General features: G+C 44.1%; 1 protein-coding gene across 1 annotated transcript; it reads right to left on the bottom strand.

The window, feature by feature from the left end:
• Nucleotides 1-280: 280 nt before the first annotated feature.
• On the bottom strand, nt 281-8,639 carry fam131bb (family with sequence similarity 131 member Bb). The gene is made up of 7 exons (XM_068757917.1): nt 8,613-8,639; nt 5,970-6,072; nt 4,191-4,406; nt 3,892-4,032; nt 2,180-2,493; nt 1,157-1,417; nt 281-490 (listed from the first exon to the last, which is right to left on the bottom strand). Exons 2-7 carry the CDS (start codon nt 6,064-6,066, stop codon nt 281-283), a joined length of 1,239 nt encoding a protein of 412 aa, XP_068614018.1. The 5' UTR covers nt 6,067-6,072; nt 8,613-8,639.
• Nucleotides 8,640-16,905: the final 8,266 nt, after the last annotated feature.

Here is a 16,905-nt window from a genome sequence, read left to right as displayed (position 1 = left end):
CTCCTCTTCCTCTTCAGTTTCTCCATCCTCACTCTTCAGTTTCCTTTGGGATGTAAGGCTTTCAAAGAAATCGGTGTCCTTCGTTGCATCGGCTACTGTCTCATTGGGAGTCCACTTCTAAATTTGTTTGCTCACCGTTTCGAAGAATTCACCTTGCAGCCAAAGAGTTGTGGTTTTGATACCTGAAAGGAACATATTAATAGATATATATTGTATTATTATGCTCATTCCTTGCTGATTCCAGGTCAGTTTGTAAGAAGGAGTCTTGACAGCCGGGAGTTCAGTTGTTTGCATTGGAAGCGGTGGTTCCCTCTTCTTCCTGCTCCTCTAGTGTCTGAACAAGACCGGAGGTAACATCGGAGGCCTTTCGCTCTGTGATTGGCTCTGCTGGTGGTTGCCCCGGGCTACTGCCACCGGAGGCATCCCCTTGTTGCGTGGGCGGAGTCAACGTGGCAGACTCTGGCTCCATACACAGTGTCATCTCTTCCTCCTGATGGTGGCAGGAAGACAAATTCAAACGCAGAAATTTGAATCCGATTAGAGGCGTTTAATTCACGCATCACTTCAGTCATTATTCAGACCATGTGCAGAAGCAAACCCAAAATGTTCAGTTTGCAAAGACTTAAATTTGTACATCCTGACTTTTGCTCTATTGATGACTTCATTGTGAGATTTTAATTATTGTCCAATTAATTGATTTTAAACACACAGGCAAGACTTTTAATAATTCCCTCAAGATTATATAATTGCATGTCGATTATTTTTAATTTCCAGAATAATTAAAATAATAATAATAATAATAATATTGAGGAACAAATTTTGAAGCTCCATGACTGCAATGCAAAAGTGACTGCAAAGTGAACCAGAATCCAGGATCTCTATTGGATCATCACCAAAATGTAATCAACTGTTCCTGGTAAGATTCCCAGCATCGACTGATCAAGATCCATCCAGACATTTTCGAGAGATCTTGCTAACAGACCAACAAACAAGCACAGGCGAAAGCATAACCTCTTCGGTAGAGGTAATAAAATAGTGTGTGATTCATAGATAATGAAAATAAAGCTGACCAGTGTGTTATGTTACTTCACCTACTCAGCACTTTGCACTGAAGATGTAGTTTTACATCATCTAAGCCTGCCTACATTGACCTCACCTTGACCTCCTCCTCCTGCTGCTCCAGTAGTGGGGAGTGTTCTGTTCCCACCATCTCGTCTCCAGGGGGCACGCAGAGGCTCGGCTCCACCACCGCTGACACACCGATGTAGCCACCAGCCTCCGCCTGATAGGCCTCCATCTGCCCCGTGTTCCATAGATCTACCAATGGTGGGTGAGCGGAATGGACCAGACTGTGGATGGTGCTGTTTGGCGTCGCTTGCAAAGAGTGGTTGGTACTGTGCAGTCTGTGCTCTAGCGACTATGGACAGGGTGAGGAAGAGGAGTCAGAGCTGGCAAAACACACGCAGCCTCACTTTACACTGTGGAAATATATCATAAGACATCAATGAATATATGGCAAATATTTGTGTGCATAATTTATTTTACATGTGTATGATTTCATGTTTTTTATTTGCCGCTTTATCACAGCAGGCGGCTCGGTGACGCAGTGGTAAGCACTGTTGCCTCACAGCGAGATGGGCGCAGGTTCGTCTCCGACTTGTGGCCATTCTGTGAGGAGTTTGCATGTTCTCCCCGTGTCTGCGTGGGTTCTCTCCGGGTTCTCCGGCTTCCTCCCACCTCCAAAGACATGCAGCCTAGGCTGATTGGTGGCACTAAATTGCCCGTAGGTGTGAGTGTGTGTGTGGCTGGTTGTCTGTCTCTGTGTTGCCCTGCGACAAACTGGCGGCTTGTCCAGGGTGTCCCCTGCCTCTCGCCCATTGACTGCTGGGATTGGCTCCAGCTTGGCCCGTGGCCCGATAGCGGAATAAGCGGTTAGAAAATGACATAGAAATGGCTTTATCACAGCTATTGGAAGAAAATCAAGGCAAACTTAACAAAACTAATAAAAAAAGAGATAAAAATGAGAAAGCAAAGAGTCTTTTGTGGGTAAAAGCGGAAAAATAATTTCCCCACACAGATTTAATAAAGGGAAGTTTCTTCTTTCTTTTGTCAAATTATTTCTGAGTTCAAGAGTTGAGCTGAGTGATTGATTTTCTCTACCCCCCCCCCCAGACTCCACCTGTTGCTGTTGATACTGCAGGAGCTGCTGTTGCTGGTAGTGCTGCATCTGCTGGATCTGTTGCAGCTGTTGGAGTTGACTATGCTGCTGCAAAGTGAACTGCTGCTGTTGCTGTTGCTGCTGCTGCGCCAAGAAGTGAGCCTGCCCATCGTACCCATCAGAGCCCATGACATAGGAGCCAGCAGCGGGAGACGCCACACCAGAGGGATCGGCGTTGATTGGCTCCCAGGCATCAGAGGAGGAGAGGCAGTAGTGGCCCTGGGAGACATACGTGTGTGGCCACACCTCTGCTGAAGAGTGGTGCAATATCTGATCTGGAAAAAAGGCACAACAGACTGATTCATCTTCATGAGAAAAGTCTTGACTTTTTTTCTTTTACTGTCGTTCTTCTCTTGCTTTATTTTTTCATTTTCTTTTGCTCAACTGTTTCAATTCAAAGATTTACAAGATCTGAATCGCCAACATAACATTGAACATTTGAAGCATTATATCAGTTTGACTGCTGGTGGGCTGCTGAATAATTTGGCTTGGAGTTAAATAAAGCAAAATAAATAATGAAATCTGTATATTAACTGTAACTGAAACATTATGAGAGAAACTCTCCTTGATGTATTGAATTCGATTTGAATACTGCCTCGCTATTAACGCTGCTGAATTGCATAGTGCAAAAGGAAATGCATAAAGTTAGTCAGTTAGTTTTGTATCTGTTCTAAAACATTAGTTCATAAAAAACTATAAGTTAATCCGATGCATTACTGAAGCATCATTTCCTTAAGGAGGCTTATCTCTCAACATGAAAGCAATCATTCTAAGCATCATCATATCCTCTAAGTTCATGGGAGGTAGGGGGGGTCTGCACAGGGAAGACATTGCTGTGGAGTAACTATGCTATTTTTACAGGTGCAGTGGATTTACCTACCAACAGTGCAAGTAGGGAAATGTGAAATTAATAATGAGCTAGCCCTCCAGCCTGGAGAGAGGGGAACAGTATGATCTCATTATGGAGTGGCGTGCTGCTATATAGCCTGCAGCAAGCTGGCTTGATTCTCGTCATACATGTCATGTTAATTGATTTTCACAATGTAAATTAAATGTGCACTATTATAACATACATAATTCACTTTCGGAGAGACGGTATGTACTCCAGTGGCGGGAAAGAACATTGACTTACAGTTAATATATTGCATTGATCGTAATCATCTCGTCTTCAGCCGCTTATCCAAAATACGGCTCATGGGTTATGTAGCTGGTTATGGGTGAGTAGTTGGGTACACCCTGGACGAGTCGCTGATTTTCTGTCTGCTAAACTTCATTTGTAAATTGTATATTGTATTGCCTACTTGATTTTATCATTTTAGTCATTCTACAAGTAGAGGATCAAAATCAAAATGCATGATTAGGTTATAAAATAATTTTTTTTGTTCTGTATTAAATGGTGCATAAAGAAGATTCAATTATCATTAGATTAACCATAAAAAAGTCAGCAATAAACATCAAATGTAATGTAATAACAGTGACAGAAATCATTCTGCTGCATGAAAAAAATCTGTGAGTGAATTTACTCTTTTTGTGTTGCATGTTAATTGTTTAAAATAATATTCCCGTGGGGGCTTTGGGCCTCCTTGCTTTACTCGCCTTCATGTAAAGCCTGTTAGGTTTGGTATTACGCCCTAGACTAGAGTATATATTTGTGGTGCTTTGTGCTGCTTTACCTCGACTGGTGATGCTCTCTTGGTTGACCTCGCTCAGGTGAGCCACACTGCCCTGGTTGGAGCCTGACCGTGGGCTCTCTTCATCCATCGATGACCAGGCTAGGAGTGTCGCCTGCGAGATTGCAAACTGCTGCAGAATACCTGGGATAAGACGTAAAAGTGCAGGTCAGGATGACCGTGAGAACCTGCTTTATTCGTTATTGGCTGAACGACTGGCGTAAGTCCCAGACTGAGCTGATGGGTCATCATTCTGCTGATGACAGCGGGTGCCAGCCCTGCTCTGTGCTCCTATTGCCAACCTGCAGCAAAACGGGCCTCCTTCTCCCCGTCACTGAGGTCACTATAGGCATCGTTCTCCAGCCGCCGCTCCTTTTCCCGCTCCTGGGTTGTGATGCGGGGGCCACCGGCTCCCACTGTCTGCATGCCCCAGTTCTGCCATTCGATCATGTGAGCAACACGACCCTGGGCCATGGCTGTGGGCTTGGTCACTCTCTCCTTCATGGTGCGGGTCACCCCTACAGGTGGAGGAAAGGCGAAGCAGAGGGAGGCGAAGTGAAAAGATGGGAGGAATATGGAAGGGGGTCGACGTTGATATGGGGTGATTAGAGAGGAAGAGAGGAGCAGGATGAACCGTATGAGCAAAGATGAAGAAGGGAGGATGAACAAACAGAAAGAAAGGAGAGAGACACAAAGATAGAAATGTTATCAAGTGTGCATTTCTGTTTGGTGGTGGAGGCTGCGATGAATGATGAAGGATGAATCACAGGATTAGACTGACAAAGTGCTTTGACAACTGGGAGTCTAGGATTTTACAGACAGACAGACAGACAGATAGATAGATAGATAGATAGATAGATAGATAGATAGATAGATAGATAGATAGATAGACAGACAGACAGATATATAGATAGATAGATAGATAGATAGATAGATAGATAGATAGATAGATAGATAGATAGATAGATTGATAACCTCTGGGGCACAGCACTTAAAATGAATATTAGCTCAAATGATCACCTTTAACAACGATCAGTAAAGACAACCTTTATCCGTCTACTCCTGCTACTCTAATGTCTGTAGTTTAATGCGTGTCTTCATAACCGTGGATTAAGAGAAAAGCTAAATGACGAGGGGTGCGGTGGTCACGTTCATGTGTTTAATGAGACCCAGGCCGTTGCCTCTGCGGGCAAAAGGGAGGAAGGGAGGAGAGGAGGCAAGGGATGTGTTTTGTCTGACAAACGTGCATCATGGGATGGAACAGGTTAACTGGGGTGAGATGGCACGAGCAATGAGCGGTTGGCTTGTGGACAAAATATGTTTCAAACCTCTTCTAAGCGACAATAGGTAAGCAGAAAACGGTTTTCCTTCTCCTCTGAGTCTGTCTGGGAGCTTGTCTTTTGCAAAACACATCTTTTTGAAGATTAAATTAATTTCGACTGCTACCAAGCGAAAAACAAACTGATATCTGCATAATGGCTGTGCTCCATAGTCCATGTGACCCACACATGATGACACACACTGTACATCCCTGAATGTTAGCGTCTCTCTGATGGTGGCACATGGAGGTGAGAATTGTGAATAAATTATAGGAGTAAACGAGAAGACATGCCAGCATCACACCACACTGTGCAGCATGTAGCCGCACTGCAAAACATTTCACTGCACTCAAATTATAAACTGCACTGCACCAAAACAACCGGACTGTACCAAAACCACTGCACTACAAGAATGCACTTCACTACACTGCACTTAACTCTATTTAACACAACACAGTTCGAAACATCCAGAAACATACTTCAGGACAGCACAACTTCACAACCACTTAGAACAAAAACTACACTTCACACTCACCTTTCCTTAGAACAAAAAGCTGCGTGCTCTGTTTGTGTGCGTGCGTTGCTTCAGCTTGAATTAATCACATCAATGACTCATCGATGTGTCATTGATGAGTGTCATCACAGCGTGGAGAGGAAGTGATATAGGGGGAACCCATTTCAGGTACCATGCTGACTCCAGCACCTGCTGAGTGACGGAGCCAGCATGGGGTCGGTTTACCAGTTTACAGCACAGACACACACCTGACACACCTGACAGAGAAGACTTAGCCAGAGCCCCGATGCCATAGGCATTTGAGTTCCTCTTGAGCCGAGGCAGGATCGACGTGGTGTCTTCCATAGACAGCTAGAGGGAAAGACAAGAGAGAGATGGAGGAGGGGGGGAGGGGGGGGGGGGGGCAATGGCGGCAAGGATAGTATGGAAAGTGTGACAGGACACAATCGGGACAGCATGTGTTAGAGAGGGGTGAGTGGGGAAGAGAGGTGAGGGAGATGTCGGGTTAATACAAAAGAAAAGAAAAGTCCACATTGTTTAATCTCATTCTGCACCAATACGCGATTCTGATTGTGCTCGCTACTGTGAATCACTACAACAAACTGAAATTGAAAGCAGAGGTGGGGGGAAGCTGAACGCTAAAGGGTGAGTTAAATCAAAACAGGTGAGCGGAACAAACGGAGAAAGAAAGGTAGTAGATGAAGGAATGGTGTCACAACACTTACATTGATTCCTTCCCATGAAAATTCTGAACGTCCATGCTGAGGAAGAGAAATAGGAGGAGAAAGGGATGGGGCAAGAGTAAGAGAGGATTGACATGCATGGGAGGGGAAATGGGAGAAGACAAATAGAAAGGGGGGGGGGGGGGTTGCACATGAGACATGCAGAGGAAGAGAATGAAATTAAGGAGATGGGAGAGGGAGAAGAGGAGACAGGTACAGAGGATTTTCCAGGAACGACGAAGGCAAGAGTCGAGGACCAGGATGACAGGGAGGAGGGAGGGGGTTGAACAGGGGATCAGTATATTTGCTTCGTTATGTATAGAAGAGTGTATACGCTACAGATGAAGGAGTCTCCTCTCTGCTTACAGGTGCTGTCAAACACAATGAAAGACAGTGGAAGTGTGTTTGATGTCCTTTAGCAGGGTTGTGCGTGTAGCAAAGAGGTACCCATTAAAATGTGGAGTGAGTCCAAATACAAAGAAGAAGAATCTTTATTTGTCATTATGTAAATTGTACAATGAAATGATGAGGCGAGAGTGGAGCATTAGTGCTGAGCACGCCACAGCGATGGGCCAACGTAACCTAACACATGTTTTTTATCCAATGACGGGGGGGGGGGGGACTGGAGTACCCGGAGAAAACCCCATTCAGACACGGGGAGAATATGCAAACCCTACACAGAAAGGCCCTGTTGGTATTGCTGGGATTTGAACCCATGACCTTCTTGCTGTGCACTCCACTGACTGCCCTTCTGGTTATATTGTACATGACATCTTCAAATCTAAACCTCTCACATTGCAGATAGAACTGATAGCAGTCTGATTGTAGTCGGCTGCTGGTGTGCAAATACTTGAGACAAATATAAATACAACACAATAAGGTAGTAAATCCTGCTTTCAAAAGTTCACTGAAGTATATCAAAGAAATGTAACCGACTTAAAGGATTTAAACAAAAAGTATTAATCGTGTTAAATTATCATCTGTATTGTATTAAAATGTGAGTCGCATTTTAATGCTTTATTTGTTTGCGTATGTTTATTTAATCCATATAGAATTTAAGTACCTTTTTAATGAAGAATTGAAAGCCATAAAATGTGCCAAATAAGTTCCTTTGAATTTTTTCTACATGTGACTGTAAAATAGCATAAATTCTAAATACTTATTAGGGGATATTGCTTGAAATTGCATTTAAGCACAACGTTTGAATGATGTTGAATGTAATGCTGTAATGTTGAACGTAAACAGGTACAGCTGAGTGACATAATGAGGGGGCGAGGATCAGGGTTGCGTTCAGCATCCCCATCAGCCTGATGCAGCACTTATCCAGTTTTTATTAATCGATATCTGCCTCTTCCCAGCCTCTTTGTCACACCTTTTTTCTTGTAATTCTATTCTATGCCCGCTCTTTGATTCTGTGTTCATCTCTCTCTCTTTCGTCTTCTATCTCTTCAGAAATAGGTGTGACGGGAGATTTAACGCACTTGAGCGCCTGAGCTGAGCTCCTTGAAGCAGCTTTTCCGATGTTCCTTCCAATAGCCCTGACAATGCTGATGTGTGTGTGTGTGTGTGTGTGTGTGTGTGTGTTTGTGGGACTAAAGGGTGTTTTAGGGCACAATGTATAAATAAATTATGGGATCGGTCAGCAGTGCATTTAGTGAGAAAGCAGAGTTCGCCGCGTTTTAGTCCAAAATGGTTTCCTCGCTTGCATCCTCTCTCGGAGGGATCAGTTTTGATGGGATCTGTACAACAGCAGCGGGAGAAGAGGGGGGGGGGAGGAGGAAAGGAGGATATAACGATGGTGTTTATGTTGGAGAAAGCAAAAGTGATGCCTCTGTTCTGCTTTGAACCAGCACTGAGCTATGACTGAGTCAGACAGACATCAAGCAACAGCAATGATCCAACTCAACCAGCGACGGTTCAGTCATCCGACCACGCCACCCCCTGTTGCATATGGCAGAGTTGTGGCATTGATGTGATGGTGTGTGCTTCTTTACTAATCTGCTAGTATAGCCGCAGGCACCTAGAAGGCACCACGGAGCACTGGCGAGCTGATGCAGCTCATCACACGGCTGCAGGTTTGAAATGAGCCGTCCATGTTGGTTCCTCGGGCGGAGACACAACAGTCCATTGTGGGAGGAAGTCACGCCGGAGGGATCGCTGAAGACTTACCTGCTCCCCGTCCTTCTGGACTGGCACGCCATCCCCCGCTGGGAACAGAGTAAAGGGAGAGAGAAGGAAAAAGTGGAGAGAGGAGGAAAATACAGATTTACTATTTGCATTTAATCCTCATTCAAATCGCTAAAAGAGCCTTGATTTAAATTATTTCTTAAGTTTAAAATGGGAAATCTTTTCTCATATGTTCTTATTTCATAATCATTCTATTAATTCAAACATAATTTTACTAAATTCACAATTCCCATCACCAAAGGAAATGTAAAATACATTTATTCTCACCGTCCAAAGGACGTTTCATAGGGTACCTTAGTAATAATAAGAATATAGCCATGACAGTAGAGTAAACACATTAAACATTAAAACAGAGGTGGAGCATGAACATTTAGTCAAAACACCAAAACAAATAATCAGTTACTCTAATTCTGAGCAGCTGTTTTTATTCAAGTTTGCACCAAAAGGTTTTTAAAACTCATTCGAGTTTTTGTTTTTGTTTTATGTTAATCATGTTTTTATTTCCACTGGCATTACTTATCTGTTTGTTTGTTTGTTTCATAGAGTATATTTTTCTCTGTGGAGTCCAAAGTACTCCAAACCCCAGCGGTCTGAAAGAAATGAAGACGGCTAGCAAACATGTTCTTTCCCCTCTCTCCACACAAATCAAGATCATCGTCCCATTTTTGTATAAGTGAATGAAATCAGACTAATTCTATTGACATCAGTCCTCCTGCTTTACTGCAGACCCATCATTGAACCATCTATCATTTCTCCATCAGCATCATGCCCTGCAGGATATTTGGGAAACTCAACCAAATGCAAGCTTCCCTCCACCAACATCAGCGCTTATCTCTTTTATCAGTCGATTGAATAGAGCTTCTCTGACTCTACTGAAATTCCACTACACGTAAACCACACCTGCATTCCAGTTCCTGCTGCAGTGACATGAAGAGTGAGTGACAGATCATACATCCAGCACACTGTAGAGGGGAGTCATCTGACATGCACACACTTTGTCGGATGAATGAACATTATTATTCGTCCTCTTTCTTGGCTGCCCAGTTCCTAATTAGAACACTGGTTTAATTAGCGAGACTCTGCTGGTAATGGGGTTTAAACACAGCTTTGGTCTCGAGGTGGCTGCGCTCTGTATCAGAGGGTCTGCATGGGGGAGTCTCTTAGGGGCTCACTCCTACATCAACTTTGTGTGTGTGTGTGTGTGTGTGTGTGTGTGTGTGTGTGTGTTGCTGAGTCAATCAAATTTTTCACAGCTCCGTTTTTGGCAGTCGCAGGAGACGACTCAGGAGAAACAAAGAGTTGTTGGCTGTCTGCGTGTCCAGTGGTGTCGATGACCCACTGACCCACTGATTCACAAACATCAGCTCCAGCCTGGCTCTACTGGGCTCTCGGATATTACCCTTTTCTCCCAGCCTCATCTGGTCATCAGATCACTGATGGGGCAGCAGATGAGGGACATGTTTTATTCCAGAAGCTGACTCATACGAGGAAGCAGCTACAAATCAGGATCGCCTTGTTTAATTTCATCAATTAATTGGGATGTTCTCAGTGATCTCCTGTTGTCAATTTTTTGAGTATAATTCTGTAACAATCATTATGTATTAAAAGTATATAAGCTTGAATTACATTTCAACTTCCAGGAGTGATTTAACTCTCGTCCGGTCGGCCCAGTTTCCCTCAACCCACTTTGCCTTTCCCTAAATACCCCTGGATATCATTATGGAAGGTACAAACAGTTACTGTTAGTAAAAATAGCTGCTTGCTTGTACATCACCAAAATATATTTACCTTTACTAGACACTCCATGCATTTTATTTTATCACAGGAAGTACTACATAGCCTGGAGAATAGCGTACAGGTGTTTCTGCTCAGGTGTGGAGATCACAGAAATACAGAACACTGTGAAGCTTTGATTTCACTTCATAGTATGCAATATTGTGCTTTATTAATGTTAGGATATGGTATATCATTTTTATGTTTTTGCCAAAGGTGTTGGATATTTTTGGATAATAAAAAATAATATATATGATAAAGCTGAGTTGATGTTTAAAGAGTTAGGATTTGGAATGGTTGTCCACTTATTAGAGAATTCATAGTTCCATCCGTGACCCCTGCGGTGAAAATAAACACCCACTGGTGTGAATGATTGTGATTGGATCAGGGTGAGACATTGAAACGTAACATCACGATTTAGACTGGAGGTATTTCTTCCTTCCTTGTCTTTGGCGACATAATCTACTGTAATTATGAACCACATTTAAGCACAAACAGCAGCTGTTGATAACACCCCCATTCTCTGCTGCAAATCAAACAACATTTCTATTTTTTATTAAGCCGTGATAAAAATGTGTGGGTGAAGAAAACTTTCTGGAGAAGAAAATGGCAGTTTGCATACATAAGAATGGAGACAGTAGCATTCAAACATTTATATCCATTTCGCTGTTTGAAATGAACTCTGCGTGACCTTAAAAAGATGAGTCAAGCACGGTGGATTTTTGGTTTAAGTGTGAGATCGTTGCATATTGGTTTAAAGCAGTTAGACAGAGACTCCTCATTCTCTGCCTTTGTGGAGGAGCGTCCCCATCTGGGTTAAAACCCTGCCCTGCAAACACAAACTGATCACACAGGACCTGCACACCCACGCCCGGCGTGCCTATATAGCAGCATGGAGGACGAGGCACGGGGACACGCATCGCTGCTCCCCCTCTTCCTCTGTTCCGCCCTATCTCTTTGGTTCTCTCCATCTCTCCCCTCTCTGCCCCTCAGCATCATTTGGCCAATTAGGAGATTAGCAGTCACTCTCTCTTGATATGAAACACAGTATGACTCAGGAGTCCTCTGGACCGCGGCAGTATAAACTACCATTGGGAAGCCCTCCAGCCTTTACACAGCAGTGGACCAGAATCCTTAAGTACTGTGTGTGTGTGTGTTCCTTTGCAGATGTATGTATATTTCTGAGTGTTTACGAGCTTCATCAAAGCATATGCTAATTGTGAGCCACAAGCGTTTGGATATACATAGTTTGTTCGTATCATGCTGTGATTCATGAGAGGCTTTTACGCTTCTCAGAGTATCTCTGATGGGTCAGTCGTCGTCGCCCAGCATCTTAGTGGTTTTATTCTCCTCTCGGCCTCTGTTCTTGCGAAGCCGAGCAGGATCCCTCCTGGAGGAAAAAAACACAGAGCACATAACCAGAGCTCTGATCCAGCTTTTCTTTGCCCCCCCTCCCTCCGCATACGCAGTGGTGCAGCACTGGATAACCCCCCCTGCGGTCATAGGGGAGTCAGGCATAGCTCAGTAGAGGAGGAGAAGTGAGGAGGAGTAAGTGAAGGAGGCTAGGGAGATAGAGAGGGGGGGGGGCAGCAGTGCCGCCGTGCGAAACAAACACCCAAAGATCTGCAACGGCTGCACTGTCAACTCCAGCTTTGACTATAGCGGGACGATGGGACGCAGTTGAGCTTCATCCGTCTTTCCTACTTCCAATACCCTGCAGCAGGGATGGAAAGCAATGGCAAAAAGAACCATGGGACTCTGTGTGTGTTTGCCATGGCAGCTGCAGTGGGACTGTTTGCCGTGATGTGGAACCAGTATAGATGGCAGCCTTCTTGCAGCTACATGTGCGGATGCTGAGTTACCGGGCGCATGAATTCAGCAAGAACACAGAACCCAGATGGATCGTAATCCACACACAAGCAGGAGTTCTGACAACACAGTGTCATTCACTTATCTAGAACATTGGCATGTGGGACTATTAACTACTGTACTTTCAGCTTGTCCCGTGAGGGGTCGTTACAGCAAATCAGCTTTCTCCACTTCACCTTGTCCTTTGCATTGTCCTCCCCCAACACCAGCCACTCTCATGTCCTCCCTCACTACGTCCATGTATCTTCTCCTGGGTCGTCCTCTAGTCCTGTTCCCTGGTACCTCCATCCTCAGCATCCTTCTACCGATATAGTCCCTGTCTCTCCTCTGGACATGTCCAAACCATCGAAGTCTGTCCTCTCTGACCTTGTGAGATGCCTCATTAATCTGATTAGGAAGATCTCAGGGTTAATGTTAATAGGTTACAGCAGTCATTGCTGCACTGACAGCAGCGTCCGAAACTTTCCCGGATGCACTGTAGTCACATGTGCAGCTGTATCATAAATACGATCATTGCCATAAAATGTGATCATTACATACCATCCAAATGGTTTGCTTAAAAAAAACCATTCTGTTAACAGATTGCCTTTAGATGAAGAGTAGAAAACCTGCAGGGCCAGAGGAGAACACGCAGAAGTTCTCTCCAGGAAATCTTTGCTTTTCGCTCTTACTTTTCAAACACTTTCCGTCTTTGAGAGCGCAGCCTTTTTTCTTTATCGGTGCTGAGTCGTTAGTAGCTGCAGATAACACCGACACAATCAGCACTGGTTCACACATACACGCACACACACACACATTAAAACAAATTCCATTCCAGCAATGATCCGTGCTTATAACCTAGCATCCAGTACATGCAAGCCATTATAACACACAGTAGAACATAGACACACACACACACACACACACCAATCTGTAGGTAAAGACATCATATGTGCTCCATTGGAGTATAAGCATACACACACTGCTGATACAATCTCACACAGGTAGGGCTCATCACATCCCACCGTGCCTCTGAGGTACTACATCAAAGAGACATTCACCTTGAATGCATTCATGTGTACAAGGCTTTCCCCACTGAAACTGAAGCCAGGCCAGATTTGCCAGTTGACAGGCAGACTTTGAACTGGCATATGCTGGGATGCAGTATCGGTTAACTGAGGGAATGGTGCAGTGGGGGCGTTTTTTCTTTTGTTTTGTTTTTTTTAAATCCAGGGTATCCCTCTCTGTAACGCGGTATCAAAGAAAGACCGATGGGACAATGTGCTGAGGCAGGAGTCAGGCCTCTGCTGTTTTCACACCCACATGGACCCACTGGCTGCAAATATAGCAGCAAGAACACAATCATGCACAAGGCCCTGCACACGTTTAAACATAATACACATTTATTGCACCAACCATAAATACCAAAATGATCAGAATCTCCCTTCCTTCATGTTCAAATGTTACATATTGTTGCTTTACAGGAGCTTTACCTATTTTACATACAAATGGCTCAAACAACAAACAAAAAAGTCTGTAACAACCATTACATTTAATTCCAGCTTCCAGCCCTTGCAATATGAAATAATTTCAGTAAGTACCGGAATAAATGTGTGCAGGCACTACAAACAAACACACACACCTACACACACAAACACACACAGACACACACACAGCTATTAGTGCCGATTGAATAAGTGGTGTGTCAGCAGAAACACTTTACCAAAACTAACTTGGGGAAAGTGTAGCAAGAGAAGGAGTCTGCAGAGAGTCGACGCACAAACGGATGAGAGTGGTTGTAATGTCCTACATTCATAGATATAATTTCCTCACTGCAGTGTGACTCATGGCAAATGCCTTCAAACTGCACATAATAACCTAAATTACACAGTGATTAATGTCATGGCCCTTTTGTTGGGAAGCATAGCCTGGTAACTGGTTACAGAAAAAGGGTCCTGATATGTAGCTTTTAGCACAATTACAATTCTGTAACAGAATTACTTGCGCTGTTTGGAAGCTGTAGGCTTCGCTCCCTGTCCGATTCGTTCATATAGGATTACGGGTCACTGATGAGGTGAAGAAGAATGTGCACCTCACGACACGTGCTCCTCAAGGCCTTTGCTCTGTGAAGCAGTGATGGATGCATCGACATGTCCATCACTGTCTGCCCACATCCTGACCCAGAAGATGAGGAGGGGCATTTGGGATACAGAGGGGGGGGGGGGTTAAAATGGTTGGGGTAAGTACCTTTAACAGTCTCACTTTAAAATATAATCCAGCATAATGGTTAATATACAGCATAGAGTGACTGCTGCTATGATAAGGAATTCATTTTCGCAACTGAGCCATGCAGCCACACACTATACTTAAGTTATATGTCCCTTCCAGCAGCGGTGTCCAAACATCTTTTATATCAAGTGCGTATCTAATGGACCTCCAACAGTGTCTGACATTAATGCTAAGAGTGATTTTGGCTCAAGCTCTGCTGGAGATAAAAGGTTTCTATTAATACTGGTCATGGGTTGGGATTTTAGTTTTTTGCAAGTCTATCTGCATGTCATGCATTTTCTTCACCTGTTGTGTCTCGGTGTCGGTGGGTTTGATTTACTGATGCTGCGGTGATTTGCCCGGACTTCTAGCTGCCTGCAGTTCTTTTTGTGTGACCATCTGCTACCTCTGTTATTAAAGATATATTTTGTTCATTTTACTTTTGCGTTAGTTTTTTTCTTCTTCTTTTGCAACCCGAAGGCACCACAGCGCATCTATTAACGTGTCGCTTTAGTTTCATCAGTGTCGTATTAAATACAACTCTAAAATCACGCAAATTGCGTCGTTTCCTGTAGAAGAAAAAAAAATGACATGTATCATAGCCTGATGACAGAATAAGCTTCCAGATATGATGGAGTTGGGAGAGATGTTATTACCAGCGAGCAGACAGACCCATCAAGACTGAGGAGACAGATCCGATCCTGCTGCCCTTCCTGTTGATTTCTGCCTGGTACTCTGGACTACAGTTATGAGGCCCAATCAATAGAATGCACTATAGCCTTACTCACCCAGGATAAACATGACTGCTTCTCCACAGCAACAAGAATGATGCTGATTCTGTTGCATACAAAAGAATCGCAGACTCGTGCACGCTGCTGCTCTGTTTACACATGAGTGTCTAAATAAGAAATCAAAAAACGTAGAGAGAAATTAAGGAGAAGTGCAGCGGTTGCTACGTGAGACTGACAACAGTGTTCTTATTCTCCTTTATCAAAGCTTTTCATCACCGGACCTTGTTAGAAAATTACTATAGCAGCCCTCCATCCATTGTCTTGCAGACGACACGATGGCAATCATCTAATTTACAGTCACTCATCCACCTCGCGGGTCACGGATCTGCTAGAGCCGATCTCCGCTGGCTACGGGTGAAGGGTGGGGACACCACACCACGTAATAAAAGTAATCAATTCCTAAACTTGATTTATAAAGCTGAGGATCAGTATTGAGGTCGCTCACAGTTAGAGCAACTTCACACCTTTCCAAAGCCTCATGTATGCCTCAATCGCATTATTGCCATCACCAAGGCTCCGGTCTTGATCCAAGTATTGACAGAATATCCAAAACCTCCTCTCCTGCTCTGCAATCTGTCAGATACCGTATAGTCTGGAGTCTGGACAGTGTCACACTCGTTCTACTGTATTCAGTTCACAGCTGCTTTCCTAACTGTGTCATGCGGCACTCTTTTTTTTCAAGGTATTTTTATAATTCTCTTCATCAAGAATATACATTTACTTGGAAAAGTGTATGTGTGTGTGTGTGGGGGGGGGGGGGGGGAGGTACATGTTGGACGAGCACAGAGGAGATCCTGTCTGCAACCTAGCTGTGACATTCACAACGCCTGCAAAGGTTACGCACTCTTCAGTGACGTAGAATATGTGCTCAGACTGACGCCGTGAATATGCGCGAGAGCCTCATGTGCTGAGTTGTTGATTAATGTCTGACGCCACTGGAAGCCTGGGTTTCTGTTTTAACCTATAGGTGCAGCAGCTGAAGCTACATTGAAATATATCTGAACCATGAACGTAGAGATAAGTGTTTACCAAGAATGAATATTTCTGCAACCCCTCCTTGACTTCCTCTCCTCGGCTCCTGTCCTGATGCCTATGGGCTCATCCAGGAGGGTCCTGAGCTGAGAACGCTCATCAATCCCACTCCACCCCGTCTGGACATATTTGCCTTTCCCTTTTCCCCCTCTCCATATCGCCACCCATCCATCTTCTCTCCTCTGCTTTTTTCCTTTATCTCTCTCTATTCCTATTATTTGTGCAAATAACAACTAAGTGTACAAACGCCCTTGACAATAATATCATCCCTTTTCTCTCTTTTTCATATCTTTCTCCAGCCCATACTGTCCCATAAATAACCACCATGAGAGCCTTTCTCTCTCCCACCTCTCTCTCTCTCTCTTCTCCATCCCTCTCTGCCTCCTACTCACACACATATACATACTGCCAAACAGCATCATAAATCAGGGGATGTAGCAGGGAGGGAAGGGAGAGTGGAGGTGGGGGATGATACCACACACACCGTAACACATTTTAACACATATTGTCTCTGACATCACGCCTGTATAGTGTGTATGCAAGCCCTGTGACACAAGCAAACA

This window comes from Brachionichthys hirsutus, chromosome 3, assembly GCF_040956055.1.
Source record: "Brachionichthys hirsutus isolate HB-005 chromosome 3, CSIRO-AGI_Bhir_v1, whole genome shotgun sequence".
NCBI lineage: Eukaryota > Metazoa > Chordata > Actinopteri > Lophiiformes > Brachionichthyidae > Brachionichthys > Brachionichthys hirsutus.
The sequence above is the reverse complement of the archived record's forward strand: the minus strand, read 5'-3'. Positions and strand labels throughout refer to the sequence as shown.

Coding starts and splice junctions, on each gene's coding strand:
- fam131bb (XM_068757917.1), bottom strand. CDS start 6,066: ATGGAAGACACCACGTCGATCCTGCCTCGGCTCAAGAGGAACTCAAAT. Junction 4,407..5,969: donor TTCTCTGTCAGGTGTGTCAG/GTGTGTGTCTGT, acceptor CTCCACCTGTAG/GGGTGACCCGCACCATGAAG. Junction 4,033..4,190: donor GGAGGCCCGTTTTGCTGCAG/GTTGGCAATAGG, acceptor GTCTTATCCCAG/GTATTCTGCAGCAGTTTGCA.